Genomic DNA, 27,372 nt, shown 5'->3' with positions numbered 1-27,372 from the left:
CCTTTCTTGATAAAAAGATGTGTTGAACATTCAAGATGGGAAATTCAATGTTAACTCAATTTCGAAAAAAATGTGACTGATGCCCTTTCTTTATGAAGCAATTCATATATAAGTAAAACAATAAAATATTTCACTGTTATTCTGAATCACTCCGTATGTGTAAGTTTTATTGTAGCACATGCAATTTGTGCAATATCACCTTTTCGAGAAGCAAGCTCAAGATTGAAAGGCACTGAAGTAAAAGTACGTAGAAATTTCTAATTAGCCACCACAAGGGGGAGAAGTCTTTTAAAAAGCCATTTTTTTTATTTATACTTCGTTCTGCACAGGTGTTCAGCTGCCGGCTGTTTGTCTACAAATACCGAACTACGAACAGGAACTACCTGTCTCACCGTCAGAAGTATAGGTGCTCACCCATCCAACTTCTGTCCATGTTTGCTGTATCTTCACTTATTTTATAACAGTACCCTGACTGCCATCACTCAGCTGTAAGTCGTCGATGGGAGACCACCAGCATAGGATCCATATAAAGTTGACGTGACAGTTTTGGTAGTTTGTCCATCAATAAGCACACCAATAGATTAAATTTAGCATCAGGGTAAAGTATCTATAGAAATAAGCACACCAATAGATTAAATTTAGCATCAGGGTAAAGTATCTATAGAAATAAACAAAAGCAGTGCAGTAATGTACGACCGTATTCACAGACATTTTTAGCGCGGGCTTCCGGTGGATGATCAGCGTTTTTCGTATTCATAAACCAGTGTTAGCGATAGGATATGATTTGAATTCTGTACTAGTAACCAGTGGAGAGCCGGGGCTAGCTTAGTACGCTTGTAGCGCGTGCTGCGAAATGTCTATGAATAGCACCCGTAAGATCTAAGTTTTCAGTAAACGCCAGAAATCAACTCCAGTTGGCCCCACAGGTTTTCCGGCCAGTCTGTGTGAACTAGCCCCGTCAAGCCTCATTGCTCTCCAGTGAGGTATACCAGCACTATGCGTGAGGTCAGTTACACTCCGCGGTCTGACAAAGCGCTTTGATGCCACGTAATCCATATTATCGCCAGGTGCATGCACTAAGATTAATACGAAACATCTTCTGCAAAAACATGGAAGCAAACATGTCTGACGTACTTCCCACGCACAGCACGGCGCATGGAAATATGGTGGCTTGTGTACCAAGACTGACGTTTGAAAATACGCGATACCACACTCAATTTAATTTTCATTACAGTGAAGAAGAAACATTAAAATGAAAGAAACATATTTTATCTCCTCTAACGTAAAGGAAATTATTTAATGAAACATCTACTGATGGGCTATTGTGATCGTCACATTACAACGTTGTCACGCATGTGGTCAAGCAATGGCGGCGCCAGACATCACTTTTAATTTCGAGGGGGGAAAGCATTCGAGTAGTAGTAGTTTATTTTACGACGCTTTTAACTACAAATGTTACTCAACGTTGTGGGTGAGATATGGCCAACAAATTTTGCATTGGAGACTTCTATCAACAGAGTTCTTGTACGTGATGCGAATGCAGATTTTATCGATCTTCAAAATGCCAGATTTGAACCCGCAAATCTCGAATCCAACGATTAGTTTGGTAGCCGTTGACTATAAAGAATGACTACGAATATTAGAGTGGACACACTTAACGAAGATAGGGAAGATTCCTCCTGTGTTCTCTTCAAAATTTAATTTCTTTTGGGAACAGATTACTGTTAAACGCGAATGTTAAAGCACTCGTGACGTTTTACGGGGACATCATTTTATTTTTACTTCAATTTTTATAGTACCTGAGTTTTTGAATGTATTTCACTCCCACCCCCTCTACTAGTAAACTTCCAACTATTCTGCACACAGAACCAAGGGTAGTATAAGTCAAAGTCGCCTTACGGTCATAGTAAACACAAACAGTACTGAGTTAGTGAATATAGTACGTTCCAGAAATATGTTGGCGTTTTCCAGTGACGAAAGAGCTTTCAATATTGAATCATATTTTTGCACAAGTACAGTCGTCCGTTTGCTTACGTCGCATCCTGCTTTCCCCCACTCGCTTCTCCTCGCCCCTCTGTAAAGGCCAGTGGCTGGGCTGTCTCACCTCTTTTCTGTAAACATTAATTTCTATTCGGAATTGGACGTCTACGTAATATTATACAATTGTTTAAAAACACTTAAATAAAAGGGCCTCGTTAATTAACTGTCATGTGACCTGCGACAAAACCACTTAGACGGACAGTAGATAGCATGTCTGAGTAATTTTATCTTTTCGGAGCGGACAGAAGTGAAGATTGACTTTACGGTACGTAAGGTACTCTTTTATAGAGTAGGTACAAAATTATTTCAACATGAGTTACTAGTACGAAGGACGAAACTGGTAATCGGAATTAGGTACAATAGTCTATAGTGTCACATTTTCAAAATTGGGTTTAAATATCCATATTATGACTTTTTTCTATTTAACTTCATTCTCTATATTGTACGCTAAGTGCTGTACACTGCATAATGAATATGTCCGAATGGATAGCGCAGTTCGTGAGTAAAAACACTCATTGTTAATACAGTACTGTATTTTTATTAAACAAAAACCTAATGAAAATTATCAAACTCATAATCGGGATATTTCCTAGTTTACGTAAATGGATGAACTACTTTTCATCCCTTCTATACCTAGTAAAGTGATTTGTTTGTATTTTACGCCAGTATCATCGAACTCAAGTCGTGGAAGGGAGTAGCAAACGGTGTTTCCGGTTCTCAACCGTTAATCCAAAGGTATAGCCAGATTAGTATTAGAAATGTTAGTAAAAATAAAATTATGTCCCTGTAGTTGGCACGGTAGCCACTGGCTTAGCTCAGTCGCCTGAGGCGCTTGCCTGTCGATCCGGAGTTGCGCTCGGGCGTGGCAGTGGGTTCGATTCCCGATTGGGCTCATTACCTGGTTGAGTTTTTTCCGAAGTTTTCCCTAACCGTAAGGCGAATTTCAGGTAATCTACGGAGAATCCTCGGCCTCACATCGTCAAATACCATCTCGCTATCATAAATCCCATCGGTGCTAAATAACGCAGTAGTTGATACAGCGTCGTTAAATAACCAACTAAAATAAGCTGGCACTGGAACAATAATGTGGCATATTGTGCACGACTTGACTAACGATAAAGACTGTTTATAATGATGGTGTACAAAAAAGTAATTGTTAATCTGAGTTGAAAGTGTAATGAAACAAGCTTCAGTTGCACTCCAGTGTTCGTGTAGAACTCGTTGATTTACACTGTGGGTAGGCAATAGCTGAACGAGTCTTCCCATTCACAAAAAGAGCTTGCCGATTGTGATATTTTCACTGTTTTCACCGCTCTCTTTAATATCGTGAGCAAGTTCCTGCCAGTTTCTTACAATCTATGCATGGTTTTTGTAAGCCATCATCACCAACACCATTATTATTATTATTATTATTATTATTATTATCATCAACCGGCGTAGCTCAGTCGGTTAAGGCGCTTGCCTGCCGGTCTGAAGTTGCGCTCGGGCGCGGGTTCGATCCCCGCTTGGGCTGATTATCTGGTTGGGTTATTTCCGAGGTTTTCCCCAACCGTAAGGTGAATGCCAGGTAATCTATGGCGAATCTTCGGCCTCATCTCGCCAAATACCATCTCGCTATCACCAATCTCATCGACGCTAAATAACCTCGTAGTTGATACAGTGTCGTTAAATAACCAACTAAAAAATTATTATTATTATTATTATTATTATTATTATTATTATTATTATTATTATTAAGACTTGTGACTTTACTGCTGACTCTCAGGTTACGTGCTCAGCATGGCTCAAGCCAGCCTTTTAGATGACACAAGAAACACACATACTCAGTTTCTTGCTCTCCATTTTCCTGTCGGGCATAAAAAGCAACTACGCTGAATTGTAGCCAGATGCTGAGTTATGAAGAAAATTACATTTAGAATTTCAACAGTGATAACAATCTCGATGAGGAATGCATGCCTGAAGTTCACAGTTTATTTTCGGGATTACGCGAATTACGCAGATGATACATTGAGAGTGTAAGGCTTTGATCCTCTTCCCATTCACTCGATTCGCACGCAGGTACATCAAACACGGGAGGGAAACACGTGTCAAAACAGATTACTTTCAGTTTCAGCACATTCATCCTCATTTTCGCCTGTGCAGCTGGTGCAACAGTTGAAAAAGTTTTAATGACTTGTAATTCTCATACGGGGATTGAGAACAGGCACAACGACGACCGGATTTTAGTTGGCTGCAGCCTTTGTGAGCCGCTCTGGATCTGGTTTTCAAAAAAGTAAGACATGTTTTATAGTGATTAACAACATCCCACGTGCACCCGTATTTGAATCTCATTACGCCGCAAAACACTGCAAGTTTAAATTTCACAAATAAACGAATAAACCAAACGTTCAGTTGGGATAAAATCAGTGAGTTCTACGGTTATAGCTAAAGGCTGGTTCACAATAAACCGGAAACGAGAATCGGAACGAAAACGAAAACGGTAAAATTGTTAAAATGTGTACATTTAAATGTGAGCATTCACAATTAACGAAAAGCTTGCCGGAGCCCGGGATCGGGAACGCAGAGTTGGCCAAGTTTCAAGTTTGGCGTTCACGTTTCCGATCACAGCCCACTAGATTCATTCTATTGCCATCTAGAAGCTATTTTGTCGTCGTATATTTTGTAGCAAGAAGACCGTGACATAACCAGTGCATTATTTTGTTCTGTGCTGTGCATGATAGAGCAAGTTTTATTTGATGAGATTCTAATATTGAGTGTTGAGGAAAATCTTCACATTTACGATAAGCGGCGCACCTGGTATAAAGATGAGAAAATGAAGGAGAATACGTGGCTTTCAATAGCTGCATCTTTGAACACTTTATTACTGTACTAACCGTAACCGTGCGCTCCGCTGCACCCGTTAGAAATAAATATAAAGTAATTACATAATTAAAATAGGACATTTGATCCAGGGAACATTCGTGTTTGATAGAAGGATAAATCGTTTAATATGTTACTTAATTTAAATTGCATCCAAATAATTAAAATGCTATCATTTTGGTCCAGAGACACTCATTTGGTGCAATGACAATTCCTTTAACATGTTTCTTAATTTTTATTACATGCAACCATAGTTTAATGAAGATTGACATCATTTAGATTTAATGTGTATATTTTATTTTACTTGTTATAGGTTTCCATTGAATTATAGTAATAACTTAATTTTAACCCTTGTTTTCTACGTATTCAGTAAATGGCGCTTGGCCCACTATGGTTCTGAACCCTTCAAATAACTTAAATTATATTATAAAATATTACATTACATTATATATTATATTATATCAGAAGTTACTGTAATAACATTATAGCATTATGTCCATCTAGAGAAACTACACTTTCCAATGGTGAAATAATAATTAATTATACAAATCGGTTAATTTAGCTTCCGATATTACTTCATACAAACACAGAAACATTCCCTGTAGGCTATCTTTCATAGCTTTCGATTGTTGCTGTCCAAGGCCCCTTATAGACGAAGTCATTTGTTTTTTAATTCATTACACGGCCTTAGATGACAGTTATTTTAATTTTAAAACTCATTTATCTCATTAAATATCAGTCCTATCAATTTTTTTCAAGGAATAAAACTTATCGCAATTTACTTTTAAAGAAATTTTTGTTATGTAACATTTTTCACAAAAATCAATAATAAGCGAGATATTTCGATTTATTTAATTCAGGCCCCCTTATAACCCCCCTTTTAAATAATGTATTTTGAATGCCATATAGCCTAAAATCTAAGTTACAACGAACTTAATTTATATTCCAATTTTCATCGAAATCCGTTCAGCCATTATCGCGTGAAAAGGTAACAAACATACAGACAGACAGACAGACATACAAACAAAAATGTCAAAAAAGCGATTTTCGGTTTCAGGGTGGTTAATCATATATGTTAGGACCAATTATTTTTGGAAAATCGAAAATTACCAGAAAAATTTCGGCTACAGATTTATCATTAGTACAGATTGGTTGTATTACACACTACATATTCATGCTTCAATTCAATAACTACTGTTGTGTTCATTTTTGTTCTATTACAAATGTTTCTTCTCTATATGCATAGTCGTCTACGTTCTCGGTTTATTGTGAATCAAAGCTTTTCATATTCACGTCCTCTGCTTCTCGTTTTCATTCTGGTTCTCGCTCCCGGTTTATTGTGAACCAGCCTTTAGACTGGTTCACAATAATCCGGGAACGGAAACGACAACGAGAACGGAAATATTGTTAAAATAAATGTATTAAAATGTGAATATTCACAATTAACTATTGTGAATGCTCACATTTATTTTAACATTATTTGTTCTCGTTCTTGTTTCGGTTCACGGTTTATTGTAAACCACCCTTTAATCCATGTCCTGAATATCAGGCAGTACAGTATATTGTGATACGATTGCGGCAAGTGCGTTAATACAGAATCGAGGAAAAGTTTGAAAGAAAAAAACGAGACGAAGTAGAGTCTTTTCTACTTCCGAGATTCTGTATTGCATATTACTTTTATAGACGATCGTCATTTAATTTAATTACAATAAATACATTAAATTATACGTTTTAACTTTGTATATTAAACGGACTTAACTTCCGTCCATGGGACTGGGTGTCTGTCCGCTGTCTTGTGACATGTCTAGTGTGTGATTCAGTGATTCTCCTTCCCCTACCCGCAGTGGCAGGAAGACGAAAAAGGGGGAGGTTAAACCGACTAAAAAAGAAAGATTAAACGGAAATTTAAAATCTTAATTTATTTTTAAGCGATAAATGTGTAAGGAGATTTGGAGTTTATTTCTATGACGTATGTTTTTTTGTGTAAATGTAAATAAAGCTTTTGAGCTTTTGTTTTCGTGAGTCTCTTTCATAATCAATCAATCATGGATGGTATCGTGCTGAGAGAATCAGAGCTGGAAGGAATACAATCGAGGAGTTTGGAGGGGGGGGGGAAACCAGGTAGTTCCAATTCAGTACTTTTCGAGATAATGAAGAAAAACTTACCGCCAAACAATAAGCATGTACAGAAGAGGCAGGTCCAAAATGCATTATAACCACAGTCTAGTATGTACATTCACGCAGCTCAATACGTAGTAAATATGCATCCATAGATAGTTGCTAACCATTAGGATCGCTAATATCGCCTCATTACAAACAATGCAAAATAGTACCGGCACAGTCTATTGTTCCTAGCACCCTCGCAACTCAAGCTTCGTGACTGTATATACTAGACTGTGTTATAAACAGCAAATTAGTGGATATGGAGTCACCCGAGAATAAAGGACTGTCTCTTAGAGATTGCAATGATGTTAGGTTTTTTCGTTTTGCTCCTATCACGTCATGCGACGTGTTTGGCAGATAACCGGAAAAGATTTACGGTCGAGACACTGAAAATGTATCTTGTAGTACATTGCAATTCGGTACTGTAACTGCACTTCCTAAAGACGACCAATAGGATAAATGAAGAAATTAAAATTGCTACATGTTTATTTCCACCATTAACACTGTGTATAATTGATCACAAATGCTTATAAAAGACAGGAGAATAAATGCTTTTTATATTTTCTTGACATTGTCCTTGTGTAGTGTATATTTACTTTCAGAATCTACATATGTGTGTTTCCCCATACTACCGTACTCTGCTCTAAATAGCAACGTTGTTACCTCAACACATCTCTACCTTTCACTACCTGCAGCGAGTTAACAACCTATAGTACATGCACAGTAAACTTATTTTATCGGGTCCAAAGTCTCTAAGTCTGGTTATAACTGTGAATGTAATTCTTGGAACTACTTGGTTCTTCGACCAAACGATAGAGCGTATTTTTTTGTCCTCTCTGCATAAACAACTCAAAAATGAAAAAGAATTGGAGCTGCCTGGTTTTTTCCCCAAACCCCTCAATTGGATGAATTGAAAGTCGTAGAATCAGAAACTGAAGAAGATCAAGATATTGAAGAGGCATGGAAAATCGGCTGGGCGTCAATGATCACTGAAAAATATAGAATGAGGTATGAAAATACATATAGCGCCTCCTAATTTCAGAAAACAGCTTAACTTCTTGAATTATTACGATAACTGTTTTCAAAAACCCAAATTATATGACATAAGTGAATAAACATGCTGATTCGTTGAAGAAACAGTGTGACGCAGGCGCATATTTACGATCACATTTCTGATATAAATGTAATTACACGGTACGTGAACAGATTTTTGCTCATTTTACTTCCTACACTGCGTGCGTGAAGTAACCTAGAATGTTTGGTTTTTTTGTTTGTATAGCAACCAGGTACCGTGTAGTACTGTCAACTTACGAGGCATGTAAACAGCATAGGCAAATAGGCCTACAACAAAAGAGTACGGTCGTCTAAAAACGGATTGACAGTCTTGCAGAGTTTCTTCTTCTTCTTCTTCTTCTTCTTCTTCTTCTTCTACGCATCAGGGAGTAAACGCCGTGCTAACACGTCACGAAAGTTCCACCACATCCGTTTATTGCCAAGTCGAAATAACTTTAATACATAAACTCCGATACCGATATGAAAATCCTAGTCAGTTGCGCATTAAATACGGAAAACGATGCTGTAAAATCGTCGACGTATGAAGAGAACTGTGATCCACATTACACAACAAGCAATAGGATTACGAAGCCATAGACCAACTCTCAGTGCGGTCCATGTAAGTCTTCATAACATGTCCGAAGTGTCTGTATGGTTTCCCTTTACACCAAAATATGACGTAAATATATTTTAATGCTAGGATCCAAACAACTTTTAAAACGTTTCCTCGAAGACCCATAATTGAAACGAGAGTTGGAGATAGCATAGTCGAGGCAGCAGTTACAACTACTGGTAACACGAAACCAATGTACGCACATTCGCCATATGGCATTCCATGTTTGAGTGGAAGGAGGTACTTTAAAAACACATGCTGACCTTCAAATGCAAATATGTTTTGTTTTAGCAATAAAAAAGTACAGGCTGTCTACAATGTTGCAGTAGTGGATACACTGAAGTAAAATAAAGATCTTTTTCGCGAAAAATATAAATTTCATATTTTTACTAAAAAAAATCTCGATACTTACAGAGCTCCTCTCAAAATTTCAAAGACTTGCACCCTTTAGACACTTGCTTCAGTAGCCATTTTTAAATATGCGAGCACTTCAAATCATCTGTAGTCTCTGCTGTTTAACTCTATTTTTCTCGGTTTTTATTTTTCCACTTTTTCCCATGTTCAGAATCCATCTCCTTTCACACATTTTAAGCTAGCTGCAAGTAATTTTTTCCACACCACCCTCACTCTATACTATATGAAAATTCGCATGGATATCTCAGCAGGATTTCAAAGAATTTTTTAAAATAATTTGTACAAACCTGACAATATATATATATTTTTTCGTATTTGAGCTACAATAGTACAATTTTTAGACAAAACTAATGAGCATACTTAGGTTAGGTTAGGTCACAGGGACTACGGGCGCGTTATGACGACCCTTTGCACGTCGGCCATACTGAGGCCTATTATATAGCCCAAAGTGTATGGGATGAATGAGGATGAGGGTGTACCAGCCCACCGGCCGCATGTGAGTCCTCACCCGCTCACGCAATGGGGGCTTCCTATCCTCCCTCCGCTCTAAGTTCACACCGCCAAGGTGACCAAGCAGCACAGGATCCATTCCAACGGCCCTTCCACAGTGTCAAAGCGCCCTTGGAAGTACTCTTAAGAAATGAATCCTGGCAGAGATATTGCGGAAGCCTGGGAACTCAGAAACGGTTGTAGAGAGGACGCCCCCTCCCTCCATTCAATTATTATTATGTTCTACACAATAGCATAATATTAGTTAAAAATGTTTTATATGAGATGAGAAAAAATTAAAATTATTTTTTATGGAACACTTTTAAAATATACAAAATATTTACCAATTGAGCTGAAAACTTATATGTATACTATTTCCTATGCCAAATAATGTGCACAAAAATTAAAACCGTAGGTCCAATATTTTAAATTTTTTAAATTTCACTGGTGTAGGCCTACCTTTATGTTTCCAAACGCAGAGACTGCTCAGTGCCGAAATTAAACATGAGCAAGAAGAAACCGACAGATTTTTCCAGGGGCTCTTTATAAGAGACAGCGTCTTTCAAGTGTCCTAAATCAACGACAAATGATCAACAGAATTATTTCCTCCCAGAGGAAGCCATGCGAAGGATTTCATAGCTCATTAAAAATCCATCGTCCTCAGCCGGGTTTGAACCTGTGAAACTCGGATTCAACGCCAACACGGTAACCGTTAGACCACCGAGGACAACTGTCTGAATGTTATCTTGTGCACAGGAAGTAGGCCTAATACATAAAAACGTGCTGAGACATGAGTTTAACAAATAACAAGTTTGCATTTTTAAAGAAAACAGATTTCCATGCGTTTCCCTTTCGGAGAAGATAACATACTATTTGGCCGTATCGACTGAGACTCCTGCTTGGTAATTATGACCACTATGAGATGTACCGAATAATTCACTCCTACGTTTTTCTGTTTGTTTGATTTCTTCTGAGGTGTCCTGTATCAAGGACACAACACCAGTGAAATGCGAAACGTTCAATATCTCTATGTCGGATTCTAGCAGTTGTCCTGAAATATGACAGAGAACCTGGACGGGTGTCTAGTGAAGACTCGGTATCTTACTTGTCATCAAAGCGCAGGAGAGGGGGTGTTTGTTTCCAAATCGACTGTACGGCCTCAGGAAGGGTTCTTTCTCATGAGGATGAACATCATTTCAAAAAATTATCGAAAATAATTAATTTTTCGATAGACTCGTTACTTACGAAAGACCCTGTACAATGATTTAGAAAAAATGGAGAAACCACGGTGACAGAACGCCTGATTCCAGGTCGGCAAAATAAGCCCTTTTACCGATCAATGGATGATCACTGAGAAGACCTCTGAAGAGATTGCACGAATCGATGATAATGATGATGATCTTCTCGATGCTATTCTTTTTAAGCTCATTTCTTGTTTAAATAACTTTTTCTTTGTTACATTATGCTGCATCCAAAGACCTAAAACTATAAATGTTACTCATATAAACTTGTTTATTCACAAAAGCTTACTTAATCGGACATTCTCTTATAGTTTCTGCTACTTACTAAGTTTCAAGTTCATACATACATTTTCGGGTTTTTTTTTAATTCCAATTTCTAGCGGAAGCCGTTTCCCAGTCTATTTCTCTCTATCACTTCTTTCCTCGCTTACTAAATCATAACCATTGTATCGTTTCACCGACATAATTGTGACTGTAAATGAAAGAATTACAAAATAAAAAAAACCTGTATAAAACGACACAAACATGCAGCTCGTATAATGTCTCTATCACCAACATCGTCGGAATAAGTCGGTCACATCGTATAGCAGCCACTGAGAACTAACCGCGTTCACATCATCACGCCTTTGTGAAAGCAGAGGCAATAACAATGAGAGGAAAGCCAGATTCACATCAACGCGGTAACACAATCCAACCTGTTTATTCAGCTCTTCGCTAATTCACAACCCACTCTGCTTTGTAGATTGACGAAAATTACGACTAGATTAAAACAGACACATTAAAGAGTTCTTTGTGGTGTAGTCTGTGTTAAAATACGGAGTGAAAATTCTACTCTGCCAACTAGTTTCCATATCGACCTTATGGAAGTCTTCAAGATGATCGCTTCAATGTTACAATCCTCTCCTTCGTCAGCAATTCCTGATTCAACAATGGAGAACGCTAAATTCCCACAGAGCCAAAACTCAGCAGACTCGCAGTCCTCCTCAGATATCTGTTAACAAAACTCAGCAGACTCGCAGTCCTTCTCAGATATCTCTTAACAACGGAGGTAAGCTTTCTGGCAAAAAGTGGTCCACAAATTTTGCAAAGAGGCATCATTGACAAAGTTCTGCTATTTCGACAAGTTTTAAAAATCATATAGAGATCTTCAGAACCTTCGCAGAAATGCTAGATAGAATCTCCTATTTCCCTCTCCTCTATATTTACTGAGTTGACCACGAGAGACGTCAGTAATCTCGCAGATCTAGAGGAAGATCTGTTAACGAAGAAACTTATTTCATGGAAAAGAAATTACCTGTAAATTTTCCTGAACAGCGGTCTAGCAGCTATCGTGTTTGCCGCCACAAACTACGAGTAAGTTCGTTGATTCAAATAGGGTGGCTTTTCGATGGAGATTAAAATCCTTAGCATGACTTCCTTTGGGAGGGGAGTAGAGCTGTTATAGTTTTACGCCACGCAAAATAATTTTCTTTCTAATGAGAGGGATCCACGCAAAATTTTCTATTTCTTGTTTCCCAAGCTTTCTAATTACTACTTATAGGTACATGCGACTGCAGACTATAGTGTTTGTAGAATTGCATTACGCCTCGTCACGTAAGATTATTTCCTAAGAAGCTAATATGGCCGTCTTTTCAATGTTGCCAACTGTTATAAGATATCACCAAAGCAAATAAAATTACAATGCTACGTACTGAAACAATAATATTAATTATTATTTACCAATTTTTTATTGATTGAGTGATCATTGGTATAATATTTAAAAGTATTTTTCTCTGGCAACATGAAATTCAATTACTGTATTTGACTAAACAGCTTACGATTCATGAGACCTGACCTAGAAATTTATTTTGACAACGTTAAATGGTAGTAAGAACTCCGAAAATCTCATGTCACTTCAAAATGTATGCTACTTATTAATTAGTTATTACTGAAAAGGAGTTGTATTGTTTGAAGAAGTACCTGCAGCCAACTCGTGGATCATCAAGCATGACGGATTATCAAGTTCTGTGTGGAGAGAAATGCTAAAAATAACTGCGATGGTGGCACCAGTACGTTCTCTCCCTGGTCGCTCTACAGGCACAACCCACTGTAGGCACTGCAGTGAGTATGAAACTTTACCACATGTGCTTGGGAGTTGCCCACAGAGAGAAGTACTTAGAATAAAACGTCACAACATCATACGTTCTATGATGGCAGATGCACTTCGATCCAAAAATCTAGACGTTCACGAGGAAGTTCATTGTATTGCTGATGGTAAAGCAATCGTAGGATCGATATTATAGCTATAAATAGAAATAAACAGACAGCCGAAATAATTGATCCTACAATCAGATTTGAAATCTCAGCCACTCAACCATCTGAAGTGAACGAAGAGAAAAAGAAAATCTACGAGCCCACGATTCAGTACCTATCGGCGAAATACAACATAGAAAAAATCACAGTTACCGGTCTCTTCTTCGGAGCGAGAGGCACCATTCCGAAAGCCTTTGTAAAGTGGAGGGAAAAAAACAAGCTGACGAGAGATCTTCAAGATGCCATCGTCACCACCATAAAAAATTTTTCTGTAGCGATATTTCGTCAGCATCTTTATGGTATACATTCAATTTAATTTTTTTTCTTATGTCTTAATCGATTTTGTCTGGAACCTGTTTATATAATTTTTAATTTTATTGTGAGCTATTCTGTGTCGCAGGGCAAACCCAAAATATTGGATCAGACGAATAAATTAAAAAAATTATTAATATTAACATTATTATGTTCAAATTTTATGTAACATTCTCTAGTAACTTTCGTTTCATGAACGTTGGCAGCGTCTTCAAAGACAAACAAACAGTACTGTCAACATAAGAGTTAGAAAGTTGCTTTCAGTTATAGTATTTTGTCAATACCGAAATTCGAAACAAAGTTTACAAAATAATATCCAACCTCACAAATAAAACAATTACTACAATCCACCATGTAGTAACAGGGAGAAAATAGGTTCCACCCCTACAGTATAAAGTAAGAACACCTAGACTACAGATAAATAGGGAGTAAAATTATAGTACTGGTACTATGGTTCTGAAGACTTCTATAACATCATGAAAAACGTGTTAAGAAACACAACTATTTCAACAATGCCAGCTATGCAGGAAGCATACAAATGCCATGGCTGACGTACTGTGAGACTACACCTCACTCCAATCGAATCTAATCTAAACCAACCACAGTGAAAGCTTCACAATTAGTAAGACTTGTTTGGCTGACTGATTCCGTACTTCAACACAACATGATGCAAGGCAAACAAAATTCTGTGGGACTTCGCCCTACCTCGATGTTGACATCCAGCAGAGAACCGTCCAGCAGCGTCACTCTGGCAAGAACAAGCTTTCCTTTGCTAACTGGCGCCTTCTTCTTCGATGGAGATGGCGAACTAGCTGGGCCATTTTCTACTCCTTCAGGCTCCCCAGCTATGGAGACCTTGGTTTCTTCCGGCATGGTGCCCCCCTACAACCTGAAACAAGTAAACAGATTATGATTTTAAATCATTGTTCCTGTATACACGTCATCGTCGGTTGTTTGCCGTTTACAGGTTAGCCGCTGGGTCTGAAATTCGTGGCTTCATATCCGGTCATCAAGGAAGATGGATTAAAAAGGGCGATATAATTCTTAATACAGCTTCATCAGGGATGGAAATATCGCTAACAGGCCAATGCTTGTGTGCGTCGTAACTTATAGTAAGAACCTTACGGTGGGGGGTAAGCTATAGCTATTGTCATCCTCTGAGGAGTTTAGTGCTGAGAGGAATGCGGTTCCGACTAGTCTAGCGCGGTACTGGAGTGGGAGGGAACAGTGACAGAGGCAGCCTGGAAGGAAGTACAATCATACTGAAAACATTCGCCCGATTTACGAGAACAGTATGCCTATTAGTTTTCTAATTTATTTTTGGCGATATGGTAGAAATACAACCATTCGTACTTCCGTGTTCAGAGAAGGAAAATAGTGTAGAAAATTTTATTTATTATTTATTATTTATTTATTTATTCATTTTTTTATTTATTCAGGTGAAGTTAAGGCCATTACACCACCAGAACTACAAATACAATAAAATAAATAAAAAGAAAAATCTTAATACAACTACAATAGCACAGGCCTAAATGAAAAGAAGAATTATACTAAGCAATTTAATGATTAGTTCAATTGAATTAAATTTGCAAAGTAATCAATTTAAATATACTGTACTGCTGAACCCACTTGAGAAGTAAAACTACTTGATTTGAATTTTAAGATATCACCAACAAATGATTTTCGCATGACATTATAGGAATCTGTTTTTCACGATACCAATCACACATATTCTAAAATTCAAATAGAATAAAACCAAAAATTTTTCCACAGCATGTTTCCTTAAAAATGACTTGTAACGGTGAAATATTTAATATGAGTAATTCATATAATATTAACATAGCTAACATCAGAGAGATGTTTGAGCAAAAATTGCAACAATATATTTAATATATTAGTAACAAAACCATATAGGCCTAGATAAACAATATGTATATGAAATATTCACACACTACTACAAACTGAAGACTGTATGTTTTTGGACGATTAATACTTCCCACTCCGCTCGGCTCGGCTTGTCTGTAGCAACAAAACCTGCAACCCCCCTCCCCGCACCGATGGCAAGAATACCTCAGGTCCCAGCACTAAACTCGTCGGAGGAAGACAGTACGAGTGGAAGTGCAGCGAGGGAGGAAAGCTTCCCAGTCCACTTTTTCTTTCCCTTTATGTGCAGGAAGGTTTCACGAGATACCAAATGACCTATATTTTATTTTATTGGGTTATTTTACGACGCTGTATCAACATCTCGGTTATTTAGCGTCTGAATGAAATGAAGGTGATAGTGATAATGCCGGTGACATGAGTCAGGGGTCCAGCACCGAAAGTTACCCAGCATTTGCTCGTATTGGGTTGAGGGAAAACCCCGGAAAAAACCTTAACCAGGTAACTTGCCCCGACCGGGATTCGAACCCGGGCCACCTGGTTTCGCGGCCAGACGCGCTGACCGTTACTCCACAGGTGTGGACAAATGACCTATATCTACATGAAAAAATAATAACGATTTGTTATATCGGTAAACTGCCCTGTATAAAATAAATAATTGTTTGAGATTTTCGAAGCACAGCATCTTTATAATAAGACTCAACAGCATGCAATGCCTACAAACAAACAACAAAGATCAAGATGAACGTCAGAACAAATACAGTTAAAGTAGCAAGATGACCAAGTGAAGAAAAGTTACCAAAGAGTACTGCAAAAGAAGTCGTCCTCCGTGGTAGTGATTAAAGAGAATACTTCAGGACCTAAATATCTAGGGTTCATTCCCAGCCCAGCACAATATATTATGTAAACAATTATAAAATAATTTTCATTGGATGGATGTGTCGGCAAGAGATGATAGTGAGTAATAGGCTACAACATTTGAGATATTACCAAATTGTAGCTATTGTGAATTTAAAGTGCAAAGATAAGTATTCACTTCTGACGAGACATTCAGCCTCAAGGTCACATACGGCATGTAACCGAGATAATGAGATTCCACAAACACTACAGCAGATCCTAGCGACGTGCAAACTTGGCGCCTGGTTGCTATGGCCACAAACATTCTCCACCAACGCTCAAATCGCACAGATATTGCTTGTACCGAACTTACTACACTTCGGATCTCTGAAGTTCAGCAGCGACCAGATATATATATATATATACATACATACATACAGTATGTATATATACAGTATGTATATGTATATATATATATGTATATATATACATACATACATACAGTATGTATATATACAGTATGTATATGTATATATATATATATATATATATATATATATATATAATGATATTACCGAAGTAATGATGGAGTGAAAATATAATGGAAATAGAAGTTAAGAAGAAAGCTTTTACAAAGACTATTGAAAAATCATGTCTCTATTGAAAAAATTATCGAATTGATATACAAAGAAAGCATGGATTCGAAACTCTTCCAGGACATGAATGGATGCCTGTCCATTGTGAATGTAATGCACCATACGGACACAGCGTCACCTGGGTTTCACATGAGTGGTATCTTGGATTGAAAGGAGTCCAAGATGGACTCAAGATAAACCCCAAATCGTTTATGGAGAGGAGGACAGAGAGACAAGGACCATACAAGACGGATACATACAGACATGGGTAGGTGAGTAGGTAGATAGGATACAGAAAAGACAGATTGATTAGACAGGCAGGCAGAGAGACGGACGGGCAGATAGATTAGAATTAGATAGATAGATAGATAGATAGATAGATAGATAGATAGATAGATAGATAGATAGATAGATAGATAGATAGATAGGATGGATAGATAGATCGATGGATAGATAGACAGACAGACAGACAGACAGACAGACAGACAGACAGACAGACAGACAGACAGATAGATAGATAGATAGATAGATAGATAGATAGATAGATAGATAGATAGATAGATAGATAGATAGATAGACAGACAGACAGACAGACAGACAGACAGATAGATAGATAGATAGATAGATAGATAGATGGATGGATGGATGGATGGATGGATGGATGGATGGATGGATGGATGGATGGATGGATGGATGGATGGATGGATGGATGGATGGATGGATGGATGGATGGATGGATGGATGGATGGATGGATGGATGGATGGATGGATGGATGGATGGATGGATGGATGGATGGATGGATGGATGGATGGATGGATGGATGGATGGATGGATGGATGGATGGATGGATGGATGGATGGATGGATGGATCGATGGATAGATGGATAGATAGATAGATAGATAGATAGATAGATAGATAGATAGATAGATAGATAGATAGATAGATAGATAGATAGATAGATAGATAGATAGATAGATAGATAGATAGATAGATAGATAGATAGATAGATAGATAGATAGATAGATAGATAGATAGATAGATAGATAGATAGATAGATAGATAGATAGATGCTTCAGAGGTTCTCTGCAAAGTACGGACATCTCGCTGCTCGGGCCTGGTACCAGACGGACGACGGATGGCAAGCTGCGGGGGCGGGAGCGGACGCCAAGCTATTTTGAGAAATGTTGATGCACAACCAATATAGGGTACGGGTCAGCGCATATACGCACACCACCAAGACTTTGATGTCTTCGAAATGGAACAGTTATTCCAGTCCTTGTGCTTCTGGTGTCGACCTGGATTCCGTCAAACTACTCGTACTTCCTGCAAGTTTCATGAATCCTTTCCAGTATCATTCTTCAGTATCAAGGTATAAGTCCCATGGTCTCGACTAAAATCAAAGAAATCCCTATATTTTATCTCTCTTCTCCTATCGATTGGTTTATAATTATTATATGAAAATTTTAGAAAAGATAACCAATCCAGTAACAGTACGTTTCTGCAAGTCAAAACAAGTGATTAGCAAATGGGAAGACAAAAGAACAAGACAGTGAACGATACAGTGATTTTTGTACCGGTAGTTCGTAATTCACTGTCTGGACATCGAAGACATAGGCCTATTGGAAATAAACTGGTAAAATCAAACTGATCCAGTAAAGTTTTGAAAATAATATACGAAAGAAATATCAATTTTGTCTCATACCAAAGCATCACAAGCAGTAATGGTAAATCGAGTGAACTTTTTTTACTCTATAAATCAAATTTTTGTCATTTCAACAAAAAGAAAAGACTAGAAAATTTTAATATTTAGCATAAAATTCGAGGGAAATTTCAAGTTTTGGGAATATATAGCAAAATTAATAACATTAAGAAAAATTATGCAAATCTGGCTTTCAGGTAGAAGCCCTTGTGAAGCAGGCTTGAATAATTTCAAGGGAAAAATTGTTCCGGTGCCGGGTATCGATCCCGGGACCCTTCGCTCAACGCACGAATGCTCTACCGACTGAGCTACCCCAGGAACCATACATGGCACCGTCACAATTCTTCCTTTTATATCAACACAACTCAAATGGGCTGGCAAGACGCTATAAGCCAAACTTTGAGTGCACACAATTCTGTGTGACTTAAATTGTGACCCGGGACCCTTCGCTTAGCACGAATGCTCTGCCGACTGAGCTACTCCTGGACAATTTGAAGGTGACATTAATTGTTCACAACACCTACTTACTGTTCAATACCTAATCACTAATCAGCAATCGATGAAAAATGAAACTCACTATATACTATAATCATTAATTCAATACATATGCCCTAGGTTAAGAGCAGTTTATCAGTATGTCATAAATTACATAAGATAAGAAGAGTGGATTGCAAAAAGCACTAATCAATACAAATTATTTGAATCAGAAACCAATACTTACGTGCAAATTACAGTAAATGAACTTGTTTTATTACTCACTATTCAGATAAACATCGTCAGTGACTACATGAAGAAGTGAACTTAAATGGGTGTTAGATCACTCATAGGAATCAATTATTGCAAACAGAGGGGAAAGAAGAGATTAGTCACCTCAGAATCAGAAAAAAAAGTCATCATGTTCACAGTTTTGTAAGATGAAACATGAAAGTCCCGGAATGACATCAAATACCAGATTCCTTATCTTACTTGTGGTTAACTTAATTTCGTCACGATTCTTATCTCTTCACTCCCTTCTGAGAAATAACGATACATTTTCGCTTCCTAGAGTCGAGTTAATTCACAGAGTGAAGTAATCAGCCGATAACTGAGCGCTCTTTTGAGGACTGAAAAACATTCAACCAGTCCAACACCGTTTTCCAAAATGTACTCATTTAGATTGAATATTTTCGACGGTAGGAGAGACTGTAGTACAGGCCTGCACAAGGTTTGCGCTCTCCGAGCCGGCTCACAGCTCACGAGCGGAATGCAGATATTAGCTGCGCTCTGTATAAGGGTGGACTGGAAGAAGGGGTGGATCTCGTACAAAATAAACACAAAAGGAAGTACTGTTACGAGTGCTTATGAAATGAATTCCCGTTCAGTGTTTGCAAAACTATCTTGGACTATCATTAATTAATAAAGAAATACAGTATTTATTTTACAGAAGTAATAGAAATTCTATAGCTACTTAAATGTACACCATCATTTTGTTATATTTTTATTTATCAGTACATCAAAACGAGGTTTTATGCTGTTGGCAGTTGAAAGGAACAGTAGCCTACTGATCGTAATGAAACATCAGTTACAGATGTTCGATGTCTGCCTTTATTAAAGTTGATTATAGAAAACAGTTGCTCACAAATATAAATGTTGAGCCAAACATAGCAATATTTTCACAGCCACCCTGTGTAGTCGTGGATATTATTGCTAATGTTTAGTCTTGTAAAACTCAACCAGGCTAGTAGTATTATTCAAACGATCTTTAGCCCTTAGGTCACATTGAAGATCAATAAGTTCGAGCTGTAAATCGTTAAATGTTATGTTCCGTCTTTTAGATTCCTCCATACTGTACTGTAGCAGTAGGTAAGCAACGTGAAACAGTTACTGAGAATAGGCCTACACACTGCACTCCACTAGATAACTGAGTGGTCGTTTCCCTCTCCTATATCAAGTCTATGTCATTCTGACTTATCTTCCTCTCCGTTTCAGCGAGCGGTAAACACCGCTCTCCCGCTCCGAAAGAGCGCGCGCGCTCGTTGAGCGCTGTTTGTGCAGGCCTGCTGTAGTACCTTGAAACACTTTTCACATTTGATTTTTTTTTTTTTTTTCAATTTTGAGAAATGAAATTTTTTAAATGAAAAAATACTTGAAATAATTATTGAAGATTCCTTTACAACTTCCTGTATGTATTTTCCTGCTTTACAGGTCTATTAAGGATGGGAAAAAAAAATGAAATTAAGGGATATGTAACGTGTTCGAAAGTACAATAGGTTCGTGTACCATGGAACATACGCTCCTGTAAGTTGAAACACATGGAATATAGGTGAATATGGCTGTAAAAACTGACAATCATATTTCAAATGTATCTGCCATCATAAACCAGAGCAGGCTTCTCTGATTTAGATTTTATTTCCTGGAGGAGCAATAACTGCTTCAACAGCTTTCTTCAAGGCATCTGGATCAATTGGAGATCTCTTAACTCCAGACGTACTTCGTGACATGATCTTAAATAAAATAAAAACAAAAACCGATAGTATCATGTACCTTGGAACATGTTCCATGGTACAAGATATTTTTTGTGTTCAAAAGTACAAGTTTAAACAAATACGGCTCCCAAAACTAGAGATTTGAATAAACCATGAAAATTAAAATTTCTTATTGCTCACCCGATGATTGATAGTAACAAATACAATTAGAAAACATATAACAACAACGAAATGCTTACTTTTGGTGCTAAAAGATTGTTTCGTTCACAGAACTCACACTTTGTAATAAATCAAAACGAAACTATGACCAGAGCTACTTAGCGTCGTTGAAAAGTGATGAAGTGTTTGTAGTCTTATTGTACATATTCAATTAATAAAACAATTATTAAGGTTACTTTTTTACTCTCCCTCATATCTCAATACTTGTTAACATTCTTCAATTTGTAGTAGGTATAATTAAAGCTAAAGACTGTAAAAACATTACCTGAAAATTTTGTTTAGATATTTGTAACAGTTTTTTAGTAGCGTGCACCAAACTACATGAAATTAACATTGCCGAGATAGGCAGTATCCTCTCACCTTAAACTACTACCTTAGAATAGGAAGAGATCCACATTACTAATATTCTGTTTTATATCTATATTTGAGATGGGAATGAAGGATTGGTATTGGAACGCATCTAATCCGCCAGGACCTGACAATTGTTTGATAATAGTACATTATGCAACGAGCCTATAATGGTAGCAATTAAGACGCGAGTATGTTTGTTTATGAAACGAGCGCAAGCGAGTTTCATAATTTTCATACGAGCGTCTTAATTACCATTATAGGCAAGTTTCATACGACTTTTTATGCTCGACCATATTTCTAACTTCAAATTATTAATAAGTATTCATGTTATGGTTATCTAAGTGAACAGCGGAATTGACCTTCTAAATTGTGAGATGTGCGCAGACGCGAAAGTATTGCTTTTTTCCGAGGGACGAATGTCATTGACCTTGACATAATCTAGAGAATAACATGAACATTAGGCTTGATATAACCTGGAAATTGATTTAGAATTGAAAAACGAGATGACAAATTGAATTTATTTGAATATTATTTACAATTAACGCTAATTATTATAGTAACAGAACATAACCTTCTGCGACAGTATTGGATTTCCAGCCTCCGTGACGTTTCGCTAATTGTCTTTCGATTGCATATCCGAAAATAATCGAAACTTGCGGTTTTATAAGGTACAATGGTGATTTCTCATTGGCTGAAAAATTGAACTATAATGAATAGGTGTGCTTTAATGAGGTGCAATAAAGGGCTACTACCAGGTGTATAATTACTACATTTCGGCATGGTCGAGCATAAAAAATAAATAAACAAAATTACATAAATAATAAATATATATAAAAATAAATAAAACATTTCATGTGTCATTCTCATATGAAATTACCAGCACGTACTGAATAAGGAGACAATCCGTCGAATAATTTTGAAAAATCGCTGTACTACGTGCATGGATTGGGGTGGGGGGGGGGGGCAGACAGAGAAGTTGTGAACTTTGATTTGAGTAATTTTTAAAACGATTTTTGAAGCATCAGTACAATGAAGGCCCGTCATTGTAGCTATGTGGTTAGCATTTAAGCTTCCCAATCAAGCGGTCGTCCGAGTTCGGCGTGGGTAATCGTGAGTACACGGTACCGGGTGTTTGTCCGTTATCTTGTTAATGCTCTGTGACGCCTCAGCGGTGGAATTTATGAGATGTCTAGTGTGTGATCCTCCTTTACCCGGAGTTATAAGTCAAATAAAAGGAAAGAAGGAAAAACAAAGAAAATACGGAACATGTGGAAAGGAATCTTTCTACAGAACCCAACGAAAATGATGAAAGAAAAATGCTGAAGGTTATAGAGATAGCTGACGGCGGAAAAAATATCATGAGTGGGTGCAGAGAAGTTCATAGATTTTGCTACAAAATAATGTCAACTCTCTAAATGAGTTTATTCACCACAGAGAATATTCCAACTTGTCTACTAAATTAGACATCTCATGTGATCCATAATCAGTTTATTATTCCTGTTTTATTGACGTGGGGTCGTTGTAAAGAGCAATATCACACTCTGCTAAAAGCAACGGAGCGTGCTGAGAGTCGTACGAGTAGCGGGGTTGTAAACCAGAATGTTAACAACTCACGAGAGTTTGGAAATGCTATATTAGGTCATCATCGCCCCTAATGCCGTGTACTTCGTAAAATTATTCGCAAGCTAGATGGGGGTTGGTACAGAAATACTTAAACGCTTATAGACGACTTGGCTTCATGTAAGACCTTTGCCCAAGCCTTAGAGGAAGAATCCAGAGTTTCATTACTATAATTGCAAAATTATAGGCGTAATCTACAGACGCATTAAAACGAAAAATAAATTACTCATACTTTATTTTTAAAAATGAGACAGGAAGATTACGAATGATATTATTGTTTAGTCGGTCTGGGTAGCGTAGTCGGTATAGCGCTGGACTTCTGTGCTCGAGGTTGCGGGTTCGATCCCGGCCCAGGTCGATGGCATTTAAGTGCGCTGATGGCGACGCTGATATAACCTCAGAGACACTGGCGTGGCTCAGTCGGTTAAAGTATTTGCCTGCCGGTCTGAAGTTGCGTTCGGGCGCGGGTTCGAGCCCCGCTTGGGCTGATTACCTGGTTGGGTTTTTTCCGAGGTTATCCCCAACCGTAATGTAAATGCAAGGTAATCTATGGCGAATCCTCGGCCTCATCTCGCCATGTATTATCTCGCATCTCGCTATCACCAATCTCATCGACGCTAAATAACCTAGTAGTTGATACAGCGTCGTTAAATAACCAACTAAAATAAAAAAATATAACCTCAGCAGTTGCGAGCGTCGTTAAATAAACCATAATTTTAATTTATTATTGTTTATACTTCTGCTGTTGCACATGCATTTCAAAATAAAGACATTTGATTTAATCTATACTAATAATAAATCTGTAGCCGAAATTTTTCTGGTAATTTTCGATTTTCCAAAAATAATTGGTCCTAACATATACAATTAACCACCCTGAAACCGAAAATAGCTTTTTTGAAATTTTTGTTTGTCTGTCTGTCTGTCTGTCTGTATGTTTGTTACCTTTTCACGCGATAATGGCTGAACGGATTTCGATGAAAATTGGAATATAAATTAAGTTCGTTGTAACTTAGATTTTAGGCTATATGGCATTCAAAATATATTATTTTAAAGGGGGGTTATAAGGGGGCCTGAATTAAATAAATCGAAATATCTCGCTTATTATTGATTTTTGTGAAAAAATGTTACATAACAAAAGTTTCTTTAAAAATAATTTCCGATAAGTTTTATTCCTTGAAAAATTTTGATAGGACTGATATTTAATGAGATAAATGAGTTTTAAAATTAAAATAACTGCCATCTAAGGCCGTGTAATGAATTAAAAAACAAATGACTTCGTCTATAAGGGGCCTTGGACAGCAACAATCGAAAGCTATGAAAGATGGCCTACAGATAATGTTTCTGTGTTTGTATGAAGTAATATCAGAAGCTAAATTAACCGATTTGTATAATTATTAATTATTAATTCACCATTGGAAAGTGTAGTTTCTCTAGATGGACATAATGCTATAATGTTATTACAGTAACTTCTGAGCGAATCGAGGACAGGTAAGATTAAAATAGCTTCTTATGCACAGAAAACTTGATAGGCTATTCTGTACATTCGTTTCCTGTATTTCCTAAAATAATTTTTATGACCAAATGAGTGGTCTCTGGATCAAAATGATCGCATTTTAATTATGCAAATACAATTTAAATTAAGTAACATAATAAACGATTTATCCTTATATCAAACACGAATGTTCCCTGGATCAAATGTCCTATTTTAATTATGTAATTACTTTATATCTGTTTCTAACGGGTGCAACGGAGCGCACGGGTACGGCTAGTTTATAAATAATTGTACTGTCTTTAAGTGTGTGATTTCATTAATTTTTCACGAAATAATATAAAATAGTTACACTGCACTGGCTGAGAAGAAACTGAAGGTTGCACTGTAAGGAATGGTGAAAGGGAGAAGAATTCGAGTTAGAAGAAGATATCAGAAGATAGACGACATTAAGATACTGTATATGGATCATATGAGACAAGGAGAAGGGCAGAAAATGGGAAAGAATGGAGAAAGCTGAGATTGTAGTGAAAGATCTGTCCTTGGGCAGAACACTATGAATGAATGGAATACAGCTGAATGAATGAATGAATACTGCAATAATTTCTAATAGTTTTATATTTACGAATATCGGTACATTAAATTGGCATACGGCGTTTTATCAACTGCGATAGTTATCTAATGTCCGAGTAAGATGAATGTGATGCCAGCGAAATGAATTCAGGGTCCAACGCCGAAAGTTACCTAGCATTTGCTCTTAATGGACTTAAGTAAAATCCCGGGAAACCCTTCCAATCAGGTAACATATCCCAACCAGGTTTTGAACTCGGGTCCGCTCGTTTCACGGGCAGACGTGCTAACTCACTCCACAGTGGTGGGATATACTATAGAATCAGTTTTGGTATTATATTGGCATCGCTATGATATTGGGATTCATTTATTTACAGACTTTTGTAACTACTGATGTACACTACTTGAAGTCAAGTTAAACTTCCAGTTTATTTACTACCAGTATGTATTCATTTCTGCGGTGATCTAACAGCGTGTATGCTGCTGTCATTCTCATAAAACTCAATAATCGGATGGTGTGAGTCGCCTTGCATCTCTTTTTCTGAAATCCATGTTTCACTTCCTAGGCTAGGAGAAATCGAGCTAGGTTTTTATAATCTTTGAGCGTAGTATGTTTATGAAGTTATGAGCTCCTGAAAGTTTGATTACGCGATTCTAATAAATTTTACATTTTTGGCACCGTATTTGTTTTTTTTTTTTACGTGAAAAGAAAACATTAATAAAGTTATGAAAATTTCAACATCTGACGTCGATCAGACTCTTGCATTGATATGACGTTTACTATCTTGCATGAATTATATTTCTTATTTCTCTTATCACAGACAGACACTAACGGCTCTCCAACAAACCAATTCAGATGAAACACAGCAATTCCATTGTATATACTTGTACAGATTATGGTATATATTTAATAAAGGAACAACAATCAATAATACAACACATAAAATTATATTGCTTTTATTTCACTCTCACTCATAGCCACAATCCTTATAAATAAGAATCAGCTCCTCTAAAATCTAAATATCACAATAAATACCCAACCGAGAAAATAAACGTTTCAGCAGACAATAATTACAGGGATCCTGCGAATCCCGTGTAACTTTTTTTCTACAAATGATATTATGTAGTCCAACCCTAAATAATGAAACGAACTGACCTGTCCCTTATTACAACTCTGTAATACCGGCGGATATGACAACAGATCATACATGAATAAAAGGAAGCACGAAACTCTACCAGTCCCGCGCCGTGGCGTCGTGGTCTAAGGCATCCTGCCTAGGTATCGTGTTACGGAATGCGCGCTGATTCGAGTCCTCACGGGGTTCTCATGAAATTTCGGCCAGTGTATGGGACCGGTGCCCACCCAGCATCGTGATGCACTTTGAGAGCTACGATAGGTAATGAAAATCCGAATTCGCAAACCAGCTATATCGGCTGGGGGACCCTCGTGCTAACCACACGATACCTCCATACTGGTTGGATGATCGCCACCTCTGCTTCGGCATGTGGACGTGAGGCCAGCAACCAGCTGGTTAGTTTTGGCCTTTCATGGGCTGTAGCGCCATGGACTTACTCTAATTTACGAAACTCTACCGATATCAGAATGAACATACAAACCAACAGTTAAATATTAATATCGTAATTGAGATTAACACAGAAAAAACGGGGAGAACAGCTTTTAAGATTTGCTAAGCTGGTTTTAAACATAATATAAAAAAATAAAATGGACGAACAAGGCTGCCCAAATGTTGGAATACAACAGGAAAGGCCAGGACTTTCGCTAGTTCATCATATTTTGATATTTCATCATCACGATCACAAGTCGCCATCAATCTGTTACATCTCACTTTCCATAGAACTAGTCCCTGAAATGTAATTGCAGATGACTCAGACATCAGACAGGATGAAAGCTAGATAGGTTGATCCCGGGGTGGTCATAGCACATCTGACCTACAAAGATGTATCGTCAGACTCCGAAACACAAGAGGCTATGAGTGTGGTGGAATCGGTGACGTCGACAACCAGCACAGCAGGACGGAATCTGCTTCGCTACAACTGTCCTTTATTTCACAACGCTCTCAAACGCAGAGGTTATTAAGTGTCGGCCAGATGATGAATTGGCAAAGAG

At 37.5% G+C, this 27,372-nt stretch overlaps 1 protein-coding gene across 4 annotated transcripts in view; it reads right to left on the bottom strand.

Moving 5' to 3' along the window:
* The window catches only part of cora (erythrocyte membrane protein band 4.1 like coracle), a 230,775-nt gene that overhangs the window by 134,193 nt on the left and 69,210 nt on the right, over window positions 1-27,372 (bottom strand). For all 4 annotated transcript variants that reach the window (XM_069831604.1, XM_069831605.1, XM_069831607.1 and 1 more), the window contains exon 2: window positions 14,182-14,365. In XM_069831604.1, the coding sequence (XP_069687705.1) occupies window positions 14,182-14,349 (168 nt within the window). In that variant the 5' untranslated portion in view covers window positions 14,350-14,365. The remainder of the gene's footprint in view (window positions 1-14,181; window positions 14,366-27,372) is intronic.

This window comes from Periplaneta americana, chromosome 7, assembly GCF_040183065.1.
Source record: "Periplaneta americana isolate PAMFEO1 chromosome 7, P.americana_PAMFEO1_priV1, whole genome shotgun sequence".
In the NCBI taxonomy this organism is placed as follows: domain Eukaryota; kingdom Metazoa; phylum Arthropoda; class Insecta; order Blattodea; family Blattidae; genus Periplaneta; species Periplaneta americana.
This window is presented reverse-complemented; position numbering and strand designations above follow the sequence as displayed.